Genomic DNA, 16,243 nt, shown 5'->3' on the forward strand with positions numbered 1-16,243 from the left:
GCTGGGTGGGGACCAGGTAAAAGGCAGTATATGAGGATCATGTACTGGGCTTTACTTCAGAGTGACCATAAGATACAGAAACAGAGGTAGGTCTTTTGGTCTATCAAGTTTGCTCTGCAAATGGAACAGATCAAGTGAATGGCCTACTCCCGTTCGCAAGGTTCGCTTATCCACTTGTTGTGGTTTGTGTTGGTATAAAAATGTCATGATGTTTTGTTAAAATAACAAAACAAAATATATACAAGCCCACCGCTGGGAAATAAAACAGAAGACACATTTATTGCACAACAAATACAAAAGAAGAAGTCACATGAAAATGAAGGCACGCTATATTTCATCGAACCATTACTAGTCTCGCCCTCCCACCCCCTGTCCTGATGTAACAGGTAACAGTGATTGACAATTTACTGCAGGATCAGTGCTTGAGAAGGGCTTTGGTACACAAAGACTACACAATGGGTCCAGTGTTTAAAATTCCAGTCTGGCGTTCTTATCTGGTGGAGTAGCTATTTGACTGTAACAGGCGATGTGCTGTGAATTGACTCCATGACTGCAGCAAACCTGTTACACAGGTCATGGGGCGAATTTGGACGAATCTTCGGTGGTTCTCTTAGGATTCGAACCTCAGCAGAACAGTCCAAAAGCCTTGGGAGGAATTCGGTGAGTTTCTCCTGCAGTTGGGCTGTGAAAGAAATTTCAATTTCAGTGCAATGTCAAGCCTTCAGGCATAAAGAGCAACCCTGTCTTAACAGGACACATTCTTAGAATACCTCCAGAACAATTCACATCCAATAAATTACAAGTCCAGGCAAAGAAATAGATTTTGGCCAACCTAGAGGAATAGCTGATGTTTTTGGTAGAAAGTTTAGCTAAAAGATGAATGTTTGTCAAGACATTAAGACAACGTCTTGTTCCACAGTGCTATATGATCTCGAAAGATCTACTTGAACCACTTCAGCAGGCACAATGTAATGCAATACTCCATGAGGACTGCTAAGCAGTGTTATCTTGGATTACACATTCCATCTGCTGGTTTTAGGAGAATATTATCACATCATAAAAGGATTATAGTAGGACAGATTTTAAGGAGCACCTTAGAGAGTCATAGAGACAGACCTGGATGTAGGTTTGCTCGCTGAGCTGTAAGGTTCATTTTCAGACGCTTCATCACCATACTAGGTAACATCTTCAGTGAGCCTCCGGACAGGGGTTCACTGAAGATGTTACCTAGTATGGTGACGAAATGTCTGAAAACAAACCTTCCAGCTCAGCGAGCAAACATACATCCAGAATCTCAACCTGAGCAACAAATCTTCTCAAAACTCACTAACAGAAACAGACCCTTCGGTCCAACTCATCCTTGCCGACCAGATATCCCAATCTAATCTGGTCCCACCTGCCAGCACCCGGCCCACATCCCTCTAAATCCTTCCTACTCATATACCCATCCAGATGCCTTTTAAACGTTGTAACTGTATTAGCCTCCACCACTTCCTCTGGCAGCTTATTCCATACATGTACCACCCTCAGCGTGAGAAAGTTATCCCTTAGATCCCTTTTGCATTTTTCCCCTCTTACCCTAAACCTATGCCCTCTAGTTCTGGACTCCTTCACCCCAGGGAAAAGACTTTGTCTATTTACCTATCCATGCCCCTCATGATTTTATAAATGCTCCAAAGAAAACAGCCCCAGCCTATTCAACCTCTCCCAGTAGCTCAAATCCTCCAACCCTGGCAACGTCTTTGTAAATCTTTTCTGAACCCTTTCAAGTTTCATAAAATCCTTCCAATGGGAAGGAGACCAGAATTGCACGCAATATTCCAACAGTGGCCTAACCAATGTCCTGTATAGCCTGAACACGACCTCCCAACTCCTGTATTCAATGCTCTGACCAATAAAGGAAAGCATACTATATGCCTTCTTCACTATCCTATCTCCCTGTGACTCCACTTTCAAGGAGCTATGAACCTGCACTCCAAGGTTTCTTTGTTCAGCAACACTCCCTGGGACATTTCCATTAAGTTTATAAGTCCTGCTAAGATTTGCTTTCCCAAAATGCAGCCCCTCACATTTATCTAAATTAAATTCCATCTGCCACTTTTCAGCCATTGGCCCATCTGATCAAGATCCTGTTGTAATCTGAAGTAACCTTCTTTGCTGTCCACTACACCTCCAATTTTGGTGTTATGCGCAAATTTACTAATTATACTTCTTATACTCACATCCAAATCATTTATATACAAATGACGAAAAGTAGTGGATCCAGCACCAATCCTTGTGGCACTCCACTGGTCACAGGTCTCCAGTCTGAAAAACAACCCTCCACCACCACCTTCTACCTTTGAGCTAATTTTGTATCTAAATGGCTAGCTTTCTCTGTATTCCATGAGATCGAACCTTGCTAGCCAGTGTCCTATGGGGAACCTTGTCAAACGCCTTACTGAAGTCCATATAGATCACATCTACCTCTCTGCCCTCATCAATCCTCTTTGCTACTTCTTCAAAAAACTCAGTCAAGTTTGTGAGACATGATTTCCCACGCACAAAGCCATGTTGACTATCCCCAATCAGTCCTTGCCTTTCCAAATACATGTACATCCTGTCCCCCAGGATTCCGTCCAACAACTTGCCCACCACCGAGGTCAGGCTCACCAGTCTATAGTTCCCTGGCTTGTCCTTACCACCCTTCTTAAATAGTGGTACCACGTTTGCCAACCTCCAGTCTTCCGGCACCTTACCTGTGACTATCGATGATACAAATATCTCAGCAAGGGGCCCAGCAATCACTTCTCTAGCTTCCCACAGAGTTTTAGAGTACACCTGATCAGGCCCTGGGGATTTATCCACTTTTATGCATTTCAAGACATCCAGCACCTCCTCTGTAATATGGACATTTTACAAGATGCCACCTACATTTTCCTACATTCTACATCTTCTATGTCCTTTTCCATAGTAAACACTGATGCAAAATACTCTCTTAGTATCTCCCCCAACTCCTGCGGCTCCACACAAAGGGTGTCTTGCTGATCTTTGAGGGGCCCTATTCTGTCCCTCATTACCCTTTTGTCCTTAATGTATGTGTAAAAACCTTTGCATTCTCCTTAACCCTGTTTGCCAAAGCTATTTCATGTCCCCTTTTTGCCCTCCTGATTTCCCTCTTCAGTATACTCCTGCTGCCTTTATACTCTAAGGATTCACTCGATCTCTCCAGTTAAAGAAGGAGATTAAGTAGTGGCATGGCAGAAAGGTTTAGGCAAGCAATTCCAGAATTTTGGACATAGGCAGGTGGAAGAATAGCTGCCAATGGTGGACTATTAAAAAAATTAAGTGAAGTGTCAAAAGGCCAGAGTTGGAAGAGCAAATAAATCTCAGATGGTTATAAGGTTGGATGAGGTCACAGAGATATAGAACAGAGGCTATAGACGGATTTCAAAATATGGATGAGTATTCCCACATCTAGGAGTTTCTGGAAATCTGAAATAAAAAACAAACAAAAGCACTGGAAATACTCAGCATTTCAGACTGTTTTGGTGGCGGGGGGAACAGAGATGGAAGAGCTGATGACCTTTCACTAGAACATGGCAAGTAACCATTAGCATTCTCAAGCTGGACTTCGATCATCTTCCCATCAAGCTCTGCCCATAGCCAATAAGTTCCAAGTCCTTGTGATATATCGATCATACATGAAGCAGGCTTGTTGTGAACAATCTGCAAAGGACCAGGCATTTAAAACAGATGCTTAACAGAGATAACGCCAGTATATCCACAATTAGTCCCTGGTTTATTCAACATGATTATAGGGTAAGTAGTCGATGATTATTGGGGATGTTGGCAAAGTTTTGATCTTAGTGACACAGGTGAAGGCTCAGATATTTTGACGTACATATTGATACCAATTGCCAACTTATACAGATGTTCTACAGTTTTACAAACAAATATGGCTATTATTCCGTACATCAAAGCTTGCCAAGCAAAAGTATTTAGGTCCAAATTACAATAAAGTTATTGTTGAAAAGTTTGTTATTCTGGTTAACTGGACGGCTAGTTTGCAATGCAGAGGGGTACCAGCTCAGGACACCATCAGAGCCCAGCCTTCTCACCTTGACATGGTGGTTGTTAGGTTCAACCCACCACCAGCTGGCTCTCTCTAATCAGAAAGCAGCCGAATGGGAATATGAGACTTTCATTTCACTGTTGAAAGACTAATAACTTTAGGTCACAACACCAGTAGTGACAAGAAAGCCGGAATATATTTCCTAATCAATCTCCTCAGAGATATTATTACACAGTGCCGGGACTTGAACCAAGGCCTCATGACTCAGGGGTATGGACATTACCACGAGAGCCCTTCAGAAAGCCAGGAATCTACTGAACACAGCACTGAACTCAACTGTGATTCTCCTTATTGACGTAAACATCAGAATGGTTTTCCTGCTTCCCAAATTACCACCATCTAGCAAAAATGCAATTTTAGCCACAACAGGGGTGATACCCAAAATTATTGGGAATCTTCAAGGATTGATTGGTACAATCTGCTTCTAACAGCAGGGTGGCAAGTAACCAGAAGCACTGGTTTAAATTAGCTTGACAAAGAATCAGAGATGAGGATAACATTTTCAATGTAACTGGTCATGATAATTTCAAATGTGCTGCTGGGAAAGAAAATTCTGAATAGGAATTGGATGAGTGCTCAAAGAGCAAAGGTTTGCAGGCCATGGGAAAAGTAGGAATAATAGAAGCTCTTCCAAAGGCCGGCACAGCTATGATGGGCTAAATGAGCCCCTCCTGTACTGTGTGAACATAAGAACAAATGGTTAGCAAAAGACTTACAATCCATGTCTTCACCGAGGTAGGAACACCAGTGGTTTCTCATCATCTCCACCGCAGCCAGGTCTTCTTTGGAGAGCTCATTGGTGACGATCAGGTGCATGCAAGGAATGACCAGCTCATTCATTATGCTCAACCCTTCTGCTACATTATTTTCATCGCCACTTTCAAATAGGTCGGCTGCACAGGCATTCAACTCCTGTAACAATCAGTGAGAAATGCAGATCAATACAGTACTCGCAAAAGTAATGCAAAAATTACAGTGCAAGGCACTCATTTTTCCACCACTGTACAGGCCTTTGGTGAGACTACAAACAGTTTTCAGCATGGAAACAGACCCTTCAATCCAACCAGTCCCAAACTAAACTAGTCCCACCTGTCTGCTCCTGGCCCATATCCCTCCAAATCTTTCCTATTCGTGTACTCATCTAAGTGTCTTTTAAAAGTTGTAACTATACCCACATCCACCACTTCCACAAGCAAACCACGCTCAGTCTAAAAGACTTGCCCCACATGTCTTTTTAAAATCTCTCTCCTCAAAAATACACCCCCCGTCTTGAAATCTCCCAACCTAGGGAAAAGACATTTACCATTAACCCCTCATGAATTCACAAACCTCAACAAGGTCACCTCTCACCCTCTAACTCTCTGGTGAGAGAAGTGCCAGCCTTTTTTTATAACTCAAACCTTCCATATTTGGCGACATCCTGGAGTACTGTGTGCAGTTTTGGTCTCCTTCTCTGAGGAAGGATGTTTTTGACTATGGAGGGAGTGCAATGATTAGATTAGATTACTTACAGCATGGAAACAGACCCTTCGGCCCGAACAAGTCCACACCGACCCTCCGAAGAGCAACCCACCCAGACCCAGTCCCCTACATCTAACACTATTGGCAATTTAGCATGGCCAATTCACCTAACCTGCACATTTTTGGACTGTGGGAGGAAACCGGAGCACCCGGAGGAAACCCACGCAGACACAGGGAGAATGTGCAAACTCCACATAGACAGTTGCAACTCATTCAATGCTGGTCTGCCAGACTGATTCCTGGGATGGCAGGACTGAGGAGAAGTTGAAATGGTTAGGACTATGTTCACTGGACCAGACAGGATAGATGGAGAAAGATGTTCCCAATGACATGGGAGTCCAGACCAGGGGCCACAGTTGAAGGATAAAGAGTAAACCATTTAGGACTGAGATTATGATAAATTCCTTAAGCCAGAGAGTGATAAGCATGTGGAATTCATTAACATCGAAAGCAGTCAAAGCCAAAACATTGCATCATCTCAAGAAGGAGCTGCATTTAGCACTTGGGGCTAAAGAGATGAAAGGATGTGGGGGGAAAAGTGGAACAGGCTATTGAGTTGGGTGCTCTGGAAAAAAGCCAAGAGGCAACATGAAGTCTTCACTGTTCCAAAAGGGTTTGACATGGAAGACAGAGGGTACGCGTTTCCTCTGGCAGCAAGAATAGACTGTAGAAGAGGAACAAGACGAGGTGATTCAATCCCTTGAGTCTGCTCCACCATTTAACAGGATCATGACTGATTAAATATTCCTCAAATCTACTTTGCTGCCATTTCCATAACCCTCGATTCCCCAACTGATCAACAATCTCTCTCAGCTTTAAACATACACAAGGACACTGCCCCTACAGCTCTCTGTGGCAAGAGGTTCCAAAGACTTAGAACCCTCAGAAGAAATTCCTCCTCATCTCAGACTTAAATTGGCATCCCCTTTATTCTGAGACTGTGCCCTCCGGTCTGAGATTTACCCGTGAGGGGAAACATCCTCTCAGCATTGACCCTGTCAAGCCCCTTAAGGATCTGATATATTTCAATGAGATCGCCTCCCGTTCTTTTGCACTCCAGTGGGTAGAGTCCCAACCTCTTTAGCCTTTGCTCAAAAGACAATCCCTCCACACCAGAAATCATCCTTGCATACCTTCTCTGAACTGCCTTCAATATAATGATATCCTTCCTTAAACAAGTGGACCAAAACAGCTCACAGTACCCCAGTCTTGTCTTCACCTCGCTGCAGTAAGAATTCCCTACTCTCTCACTTCACCCTTTGAAATAAGGACCAAAATTCCATTAACCTTCCTGATTATCTGTTGCACCTGTGTACTAGCTTTCTGTGTTTTGTGCACAAGTCCCCTAAATCCCTTTGTGTTGCAGTTTTCTGCAGATTTTCTTGATTTAAATGATACTTTATTCTTTTGTTGTCCTTCCCAAATGAACAACAACACAGCTTTTCCTACAGTACACTCTATTTTCCACTTACTTAACTCTCTGTAAATGATTCTCTCTCAACTTATCTTTTCAACTATTTTTGTGTTATTTACAAATTTGCTTCTTTCCTCGGAGTTATTAATACATATTGTAGACAGCTGCAGTCCCAGCAGCGATCACAGTGGAATCTCATTGGTCACAGTTTGCCAACCTGTATAAGAACCCCTTAACCCCACTCACTGTTTCCTGTACATTAGCTAATTCTGTATTCATGCCAATATACTACCTCTAACATAGTGGGCTCTTATGACAACTTTTTGAACTCCTCCTAGAAGTTTAAACACATCTACTGGTTCCACTCCATCTACTCTGGTTCAGCCTTCCTTGAAAAACTCTAATAAATTAGTCAGACACAATTTCCCACTCCTGAAGCCATGCTGACTCTGCTTGATCAGGTTATGATATTCAGGATATTCTGCTGTTACTTATTTAATAATTTATTCCAGTACTTTTCCAACAATAGGCATGAGACTAATCAGGCTATAGTTTCCGGCTTTGGCTTCCATCTGACTTACAGACCTTAAAGGGATTTCAGGAGAACCTCATCTTAAAATCTAGAGACTGGTTAGAATGTGGAACTTGTTATACAAGTTGAGTTGAGAAGTGAAGCAAGATTCCAGGGAAACTTAGATAAGTACATGATGGAGAAGGGAACAGAAGCAAATTCCGAATGCTGGAGAAACTCAGCAGGTCTGGCAGCATCTGTGGAGAGTTAGTGTTGAGTCTGGTGTATGACTCTTCTTCAGAACTGAAAGGAATAGAAACCTCTATTGACAAAGTAAGGTAGGAGGAGGCTTTGTGTAAAAGCATCAAATTGTAAAGCATGAAGTGAGAGCTAAATAGCATATTCCTGTGCTGGAAGCTAATACTTTATAATTAAAGTTGCAATAATATATATATATAGAATGAACAGCACAGAAGCCTTTAAATCAACTAGTCTTTCCAGGTATGGGTACGCAACACAATTACCCTCCAATTCTATCTCCTGGATCTCATTCATTCAGCATATCTTCTTATTCCCTTTTCTTTCACGTACTTGTCTAGTTTCCCATTAAATTATCTAAATAATTGGATCAGTCTTTTCTGAGTTTTCACATTCCAACCACTCTTAGGATTTATCAGGACTGCCAATTATTGGCTAAGCTTGAAAATACCAGTGCAAAACTTCTCAACTGATTTTAAACCCAAATTGACTCTAATTTTCTCTGCTGTGAATTTGATTAACAATTGACAGAAGCAGAAGAGTGACAGAAAGAAATTGGGTAGTTAGATGCAAATCAAGTGCAAGAGGAGAAATAAGGAGAAGACAAGGAAGAATGTTTGAGAAGAGGAGAAAAGGGACAGAAAATAAACACAAGGAAGCAATTAAAACAATTTACATTTAAAATTCTCCAACATTTTACTAACTGTAGGAATGAGAGTCCACAGTTCAAATTGCTCCCTTTCTGGGTCAGAGTGTGGTATTACAGGAACTGAAATCTAATCAGTAAAAAGGTCCTGACAAGGATAAGTACCTGTTCTAACTTTCTGTGCTGAGACAATCAAAGTATAACTGCAGCAATGCCTTGAAGGTTATGGGGAGGTCTATGGTGAGCTGTAGGCCAGTGGCAGAGCAATGCAGCAACCTGGGATACCTCAAAAAGTCAAAAATGCCTACAACGCAGAAAAAGGCCCTTCAGCCTATCAAATCTATGCTGGTCAAAACAACCACCTAACTATTCTAATCAAATTTTCTAGCACTGGGCCCATACTCTTGTATGCTTTGACATTGCAAGTGCACATCAAATACTTCTTAAATGTTATGAGACCTTCTGACTCTCCCACTGCTATAGGTAGTGATTGCCAGATTCCCACCACCCTCTGGGTGAAAAATAAAACTTTTCCTCACATCTCTTCCAAACCTCCTGCCCCTTTCCATAAATCTATGTCTATGTCTATGATTTATTAATCCCTCCAACAAGGGGAAAAAGCTTTTTCCTGCCTACCTTATTCAATTTTGTACATCTCAATCCTGTCCCACCCCAGTCACTTCTGTTCCAGGGAAAATAACCCCATCTATCCAATCTCTCTTCGTAATTAAAACTTTCCAGTCCAGGCAACATCTTGGTAAATTTTCTCTGCACCCTCTCCATGGCAATCACATCCCTCTTTAATGTGAACTGCACACATTCCTGATGAAGGGCTTATGCCTGAAATGTCGATTCTCCTGCTCCTCGGATGCTGCCTGACCCACTGTGCTTTTCCAGTGCTATGCTTTTTGACTCTGATCTCCAGCATAGGCAGTCCTCACTTTCTGTCTCTCTTACTCAGGCTGTGGCCTAACCAACCATGTTTTTAAAAAAAACAGTTCCAGCATCACCTCCCTGCCCTTAAACTTTATGCTGCAGTGAATAAAGGCAAGTATCTTATATGCCTACTTTATCAGCCTGTCCTGATACCCTTAGGGACCAGTGCAAGTGGATATCTTGGCCCCTCTGATCCTCACCGCTTCCAAAGCTAGTGCCATTCATCGTGTATTTTCTAGTCTTGTTTGTCCTATCCAAACCAAGGATCAGCTCCTTGCCACAAGACACTGGATGACTTACACACAAATAATGGCATCCACATTAAACATGCAGTTACTATGGCAGCACATGCTCTCGGTAAGAGCTTTCTGGCGTTCAGTTAAGGAGTGGGTGAGAGTCACAGTAAATGTCTATCAGTTTCAGTACTCTAAGTTGTGAATGTATTTGAGATGCATAAACAGCATGAGACCTCATGCAGCAGTCTAGCCTACCAACCACAGAGAATGATAACAGCAGAAAGAGAGAAAAGTAATTAAAACTGTGATTGCTGCAAATCTGAACTAAAACTGGAAACCACATGAAACAGTCTGTTAACTAGAAAATAAGGAATGACTAACCTTTTAGATAGAGTGTTTCAAATCTATAAACTACACCTGAAACATTAACCTGTTTTTAGTACCTGAAGTGTTGCTTATTGCTTAAGTTTTAAAGTTTGCAACAAGAGAGTCAAGCTTATCCATGCATTCCTCTTCTTAAAATATCACTGACCAGAAGGCATTTTCTTCTGTAATATGCAATTAGTGTCTCATCAATTCCTCTGTTCTTTCCATTCTTCAGTAGCTTCAAGTTGCTGTGGTACGCGTGGACCAAATATGTCAAAGATTCACGGCATCTGAAAGCAAATACCAAATATTAGTTCAGAATATCATTAGGAGATTGATTCTATCATGGTTACAAGAAGTGGCTGACTAAGACAAGAGAAGATCGTTCAACCCATCAATCCAATTGCCATTGACATGCAACGTCTTTTCCATTAAACCTCATCCCGACATCTTCCATTAAGAGTTCTTTCTAAGGTGGGGGAAGTGATGCACATTTAAATCACAAGGACTAGAACACTCTGTTGACTTTCCAAGCATTCCAAAGGAATTCCATCCTGCTTTTCAAGCAATCAATACGTACTTGCCATTTTGATAGCACTCCAGTCCAGTTAGGAGATAGACAGAAACCTTCCGGAACAAACTGTAGTCCTCATGCCATTCCTGTATATGAAACCAGGAACATGTCATTGAATTAATTACTGAAATGTGGTGTAAAAAGCTCCCAACAGTCTAGTAATCTTGGTCACAGTGGCTGCCACGGTCAATGCCATCAGTTTTCATTCATTGCATCTGTGAGCATGTTTAGAAGGCAAATGTGCAATTTCTGGATTCCACTTAAATCCAAATGCTACGTGGAAAGAAATCTCAGGGAAGGCTGAAAATGGCTTTCATAACTGGCAAAATAAAAGTGACCAAGAAACAAAACAAGAGGAAAACCCAATAAGAGTGTTACAACTAAAGTGGAAAAACTAAGGTCCCTGTCGGACTGTATGCATTTGCAACAACAACAATGGCCCTGTCCCTCTTCATTAAGGAGCCCAAATAAAACTCTGCAGCATTGTTGGTCTACCTACAGCAGGTGGACTACAGCATTTCAAGAAGGCAGCTCACCACCACCTTCTCAAGGGCAAATAGGGACAGGCAATAATGCTGGCTCAGTCCGCAAGGCACACTGTCCACGAGTGAATAAAAAAAAACATACAGAAGGCTAATGCAACTTCACCTTGTATTCCTGCATGTCCATATCCGAGGGTCCAATGAGCTTCAGCTTTGACTGTGCCACCTTCATTATACTTATAGACCTAGGAGTTGATCACAAGACGATGGGTTACATTTTGAAGCAATGTGTGAGTCCACAGATTGTTAAATACATTTTAAGCATGTGGATCCATGAGTCAAACTCTGTGTCCTTCCACCTCAGGTTCTGAAGCCTGGCAATGCTGACAGAACAAAATTTCATTTTGCTGCCCGTTGTTTATAGTCCAAGTGCTGTAATGTTCACAAGGTTCGCGGTGTGGCTGGTACGAGTTCATAGCACAAAACTGTCCAGTAAAGGAGCAACAACAAGAATTGTGTGGGAAGCAGGAAGTATTGCAAAGGTTGGGTCCTTTTTAAAATTCTAGAGCCTTAGTGTACATCCTCCCTAGGTTTTACCCAAACAAACAGCACATTTGCCTTACCTCACTCCTCCAGTTTTGATTTAAATGCTGCTGAATCCCAAGAGGAAGTATCCTCAATCTGGATTCAAATAGAGCTCCACCTTCTAATTTACATTTACAAGCTCAGACCTGAATGATTTTGCAAGTGTGAAACAGTGTGCAAAATAAAACTCTCAGAAAATCACCCCCGTTTCAACATCCATTTTTTGATTATTAGAAACAATTATGCATTGGCTTTTCTTTTGATGATTTTGCTTCCACATCATACTTTTCATTATAACCACTCCTGCTTCATTATGTTGAAGGTGTTGATTAAATATATGTTGTTGCTGTTGATCTACATAGGGCAGAAATTGGACATTGAAAGCAGGAGTTCGACATGCACAGGGTTAAACTGATCTCCACCTTTCATCGTAGCTGAGGTTTTTATCTGCAAACTGCTCCAGAAGTGTCCTCTCGATCACCCGTTTGGAAGCTTTGTTCTGAAAGAAGTAAACGAGAACGTGCTGGAGCCGAGGATCATTCTGAGGTGTTGGCTTGTCCTTGGCCAAGTCAAACAGCCGTGAGTACTCTTCATGGAATGCCTAGGGATGGTGGTGCAGCAGGGTGGGAAAAGGAGAGATCAGAAACATGCAACTCAGCACCAAATCATAACTTGGAGGCTGAAAGAAAACCAGCAAAAACTTACGAATGGTGAAAACTAAAAACAGACAATGAGAGGCACCATCTTGGAGAGATGGTTAGAGATCAGAACTAGTGTGCAACAAACAACATAGTTTTTTTTATAGTACTGACCAAATCAAAGAGGGGCAGTAAGTATCCCTACACAAGCTCTAATGAGGCCATTCCATTCAGATCACTGACTTATTTAAGGAAGGATTTACTCATATGGGAGATAGTATAGCGAAGGGTCACAATGTTAGTTTCTGGAATAAGAGGGTTATTTTCTGTATAAATTGGGCTTATACTCTCTAATCTTCGGGAAAATTAGTTATATCAAAAGACTATGGATTCTGAGGGGACTTGATAGGCCTGAGACTGAAAGGTTGTTGCCCACTGGTTAGGCATGCTAGCATATGGGATTGATCATTCAGGACTGAGATGAGGAGCACTTTTTTCATTCAAAAGGCTGTGACCTTACAGAATTCCTGATCATAGAGAGTTTCCATCAATGAGTGTATTTAAGATACAGATTTGATTTCTTCGCAAATCAAAGGATATGGGAAGTTGTGTTGAAGAAAATCATCCATAATTATATATTGAATTACAGAGTTGATGGTTCAAGGGCCCATAAGATTTAGGAGCAAGAGTAGATCATACGTTCTTGCTTCTAAGAATGTTGAGAGATCAAACTGTTTTCACCAGTCGCCTAACAAGCCAAGCCTACGATTTGACACCACAGTTCTTGATTTCAGTAACATCTCATTTTTCGTTCCAACTTCTAACATGCAAAAGTTTTTTCGTTATAAGATAACAAACAGCCAACCATCTAAATAAAGCCACTGGGAGCCACGGCAGGAAGAAGAGGCCTGAAGGTTTGATGTCAAAAAATGTGTAACAAAGCTGTCTCTTTAGAGATAGCTACTACCCAATAGATTTACTAATGCCTTAACTTTTGTGGAACAGAACACATGTTTAATAACTTAATGCAGAAGTGCCTTAAACACCTCCTCTGTGCTTTAGAAAATACTTAATGCAGCATTTGTTTCACTTGAGTGACAGTGAGAGAGAAAATAATAAAACCGCAACACTTCTGTCTAATTTCCAACTTCCAACCAAATTATCAATCACTTTTTCAGTGATTGCACAATTAAATACAGTGAAAGTGGAGAGTGCATTTACACAATTATTTCTCATGCACATTCAGAAGCACAGAGCACAACTGTTATTGGATAAAAGCAAATTACTGCACAATGTTTTTTTTTGAGTTTTTCTGAAGAAGTTATATTTATGTTAACAGTTTTTGTCTCCACAGATGTTACCAGACCTGCTAAGCATCTCTATCCAGAACCTTCTCCTGTTGTTGCAGTTAATTAACTAATTTAATTGATTTAACCATTTACTTGCTTTTCTCCATTCTAATACACATGTAGCCTAGCAGGCTTGGGTGCAGGTGTAAAATTTAACTTTATCTTCTCATCAATGCTTAACAAGTTGCTGAAACTAGTTTCTCTTCCGTGCCCCCCACCCCTCCCCACTCCACATCATATCACACATTCTCCAGGGAAACCATATTCAAAGAGGACAATCAATCAAATAAAACTCATAATTTATGCTTAGAATCCATTCAAGGACTAGCCATCCAGGTCCCGGAGATCAGGATGGACTTTGGGTCTTTGGATAACTACCCGTAATTTTTAAGGCTTAAGATGTGTTTACGGTACCAGGCAATAGTAGCATTATGCAAGAATAAAGGTGTAATTCCCCCTCTGAGTAACCTGTTAACTTTACTGTATTCAATGTAAAATCGAGCCATATTGGTCAGGAATGTAGAAATCAAAATAAAGTACAGATATTGGAATTGTGAAAATAATGAACTTCCTCAAAATATTTTTTTAGTTATTGATAATCTGCTGTGTGTTTTCAATCATTTCTATTCTTGTTGCAGGGTTTCAGCTAAACTCTGCTTCCTGTATCCCAGCTCCAACCATGTCAGATTCATCCATCACCCCATGCCTGCTGACTTATACTGGCCACTGGTCAGGTCAAACTTCAATTCAAAAATAGTTTTCCTTGCTTTCAAATTCCTTCATAGTCTCAATCACTCTCTTTCTCTAAACTCTGTCACGTCTACAAACTTCAGGAATATTTATGCTGACCTCTTGAGCATATCTAATATTAATTAATCAACTGTGTGAAGCTGTGCCATCAGATGTCTGCACCCCCCTCCCCTCACTCCACCCCGACACAACCCAGAACTCTTCACTTCCCTCTCCTGTTAAGATCTTCTTTAAACCCTCCACTTCAGCCAAACCTTTGGTCACTTCTCCTACTGAGACTTGATTAGGTTAGATTCCCTACAGTGTGAAAACAGGCCCTCCGGCCCAACAAGTCCTCACCGACCCTCCAAAGAGTAACCCATCCCCCTCTGACTAATGCTCCTAACAACTATGGACAATTTAGTATGGCCAATTCATCTGAACTACACACCTTTGTGACTGTGGGAGGAAACCGGAGCACCCGGAGGAAACCCACACAGACACAGGGAGAATGTGCAAACTTGGTTTGGTCATGTCCTTATGAAGCCATTTGGAACTATGAAGGTGCAACGTCTCACTGAATAACTTGTTAAATTCACTGTTGATCATAACTATGTTGGTCAGCAAAGTGGGAATAAAGAGAAATATGAGATACAAATGTGAGGACTCTGAAATCAAAATAAAATTCTACATTATCGCTTTAATGTCTCTAAGTTGCTGATAGCGTGTTGTGCATTTTCAGCCATTTCTATCCTTGTTCCTAGGGGTTCAGGTCAAGCCTTAGGCCCTTGCTTCTGTGCATTTTTAAAGTGTGCAGCTACGCTCTGAGTGGCAAAAGGTACATCACTGGCACGAGGAAGAGGAAAAGAAATCAGCAAGCTTTCCACCTGATTGTCCCACCTTCCCAGGAGCAAGCTGGAAAATGGGGCTGACATGATAACCAAGATCAGCATAAAATTATTGAATGCTGGAACAGGTTTGACAGGCCAAATGGCCTATTCTCCTTCCTATGTTCCTACAAGTACTAGTTATCAGATCAGTGCTGATACCAGACAAGTAACCTTCAAAAGAGCACGATATAAATACCTTAAGTGAGATACATTTTTAGGGCTACAGGGAAAGAGAAGAGGGAATCAATCTAATTGAGTTTAATCCAACATAAAGAGTTGGCACAAGGCACAATGCGATGAATGGCCTCCTTCTGCAGTGTAAGATTGAGTAAGAAATGGTGTTCCAACATGAGGAGCTTGTAAAGGGAGTAGGATATCAGAAGGTATTAAATCCACAGGAAATGTACACAAACCAGGTAGAAATTCGGCACAACACGCTTCTAAAAACCACATGCACAGCAAAGCGCAAGACTAGCAAAACACTTAATAGAAATACCTTTATTAGCCCTGCCTCAGCACCATCCCGATCATAGACTTCTCTGGACTTGACAATAGCCAGAATGATGCCTTGCATAGCCGGACTTAACATTTCCTGCCACAAGAGGGCAGAAGGAGGAAAAACATCAAGGGACAGACAGACAAAATGAGAAAGGTCATCAAACCAAAAAGACACATGAAAGATACAAGCTGTACATAAACTGCAAAATCCTTACTGAATTGCAAAAACATATGGGTGGCAGCTAATGAGTCTCGCGCCAAACATCTGCGTCGTTTGAATAGGATTATGATTTTCAAACTGGAGACTTGTGATAGGGTTGGGAGAATTTATAATCCCTAGGGGATTGAGAATCGGATGAAAGATGAAACATCTGTACAGAGGCTGGGTCCCGTCACTAAGTCACCCTTTATTTACTAGGGACCAGTTCACTGGCTGTGACCAGCCAGCCAGCTCAGAGTCAATTCTCAACAGCAGAGATTCTGAGCTCCTGATTAC

The 16,243-nt window shown here is 41.5% G+C and overlaps 1 protein-coding gene across 2 annotated transcripts in view; it reads right to left on the reverse strand.

Moving 5' to 3' along the window:
* Positions 1 to 260: 260 nt before the first annotated feature.
* The window catches only part of usp28 (ubiquitin specific peptidase 28), an 85,502-nt gene continuing 69,519 nt past the window's right edge, over positions 261 to 16,243 (reverse strand). Inside the window, exons 20-26 of one of the 2 annotated variants that reach the window (XM_072593369.1) lie at positions 15,746 to 15,841; positions 12,066 to 12,244; positions 11,225 to 11,303; positions 10,583 to 10,662; positions 10,169 to 10,292; positions 4,831 to 5,026; positions 261 to 682 (exon numbers count right to left, since the gene is read on the reverse strand). In XM_072593369.1, the coding sequence (XP_072449470.1) occupies positions 507 to 682; positions 4,831 to 5,026; positions 10,169 to 10,292; positions 10,583 to 10,662; positions 11,225 to 11,303; positions 12,066 to 12,244; positions 15,746 to 15,841 (930 nt within the window). In that variant the 3' untranslated portion in view covers positions 261 to 506. The remainder of the gene's footprint in view (positions 683 to 4,830; positions 5,027 to 10,168; positions 10,293 to 10,582; positions 10,663 to 11,224; positions 11,304 to 12,065; positions 12,245 to 15,745; positions 15,842 to 16,243) is intronic. The other variant, XM_072593370.1, reaches the window with a different exon arrangement.

The sequence above is a fragment of the Chiloscyllium punctatum genome, chromosome 23 (genome assembly GCF_047496795.1).
Source record: "Chiloscyllium punctatum isolate Juve2018m chromosome 23, sChiPun1.3, whole genome shotgun sequence".
Classification (NCBI taxonomy): Eukaryota; Metazoa; Chordata; class Chondrichthyes; order Orectolobiformes; family Hemiscylliidae; genus Chiloscyllium; species Chiloscyllium punctatum.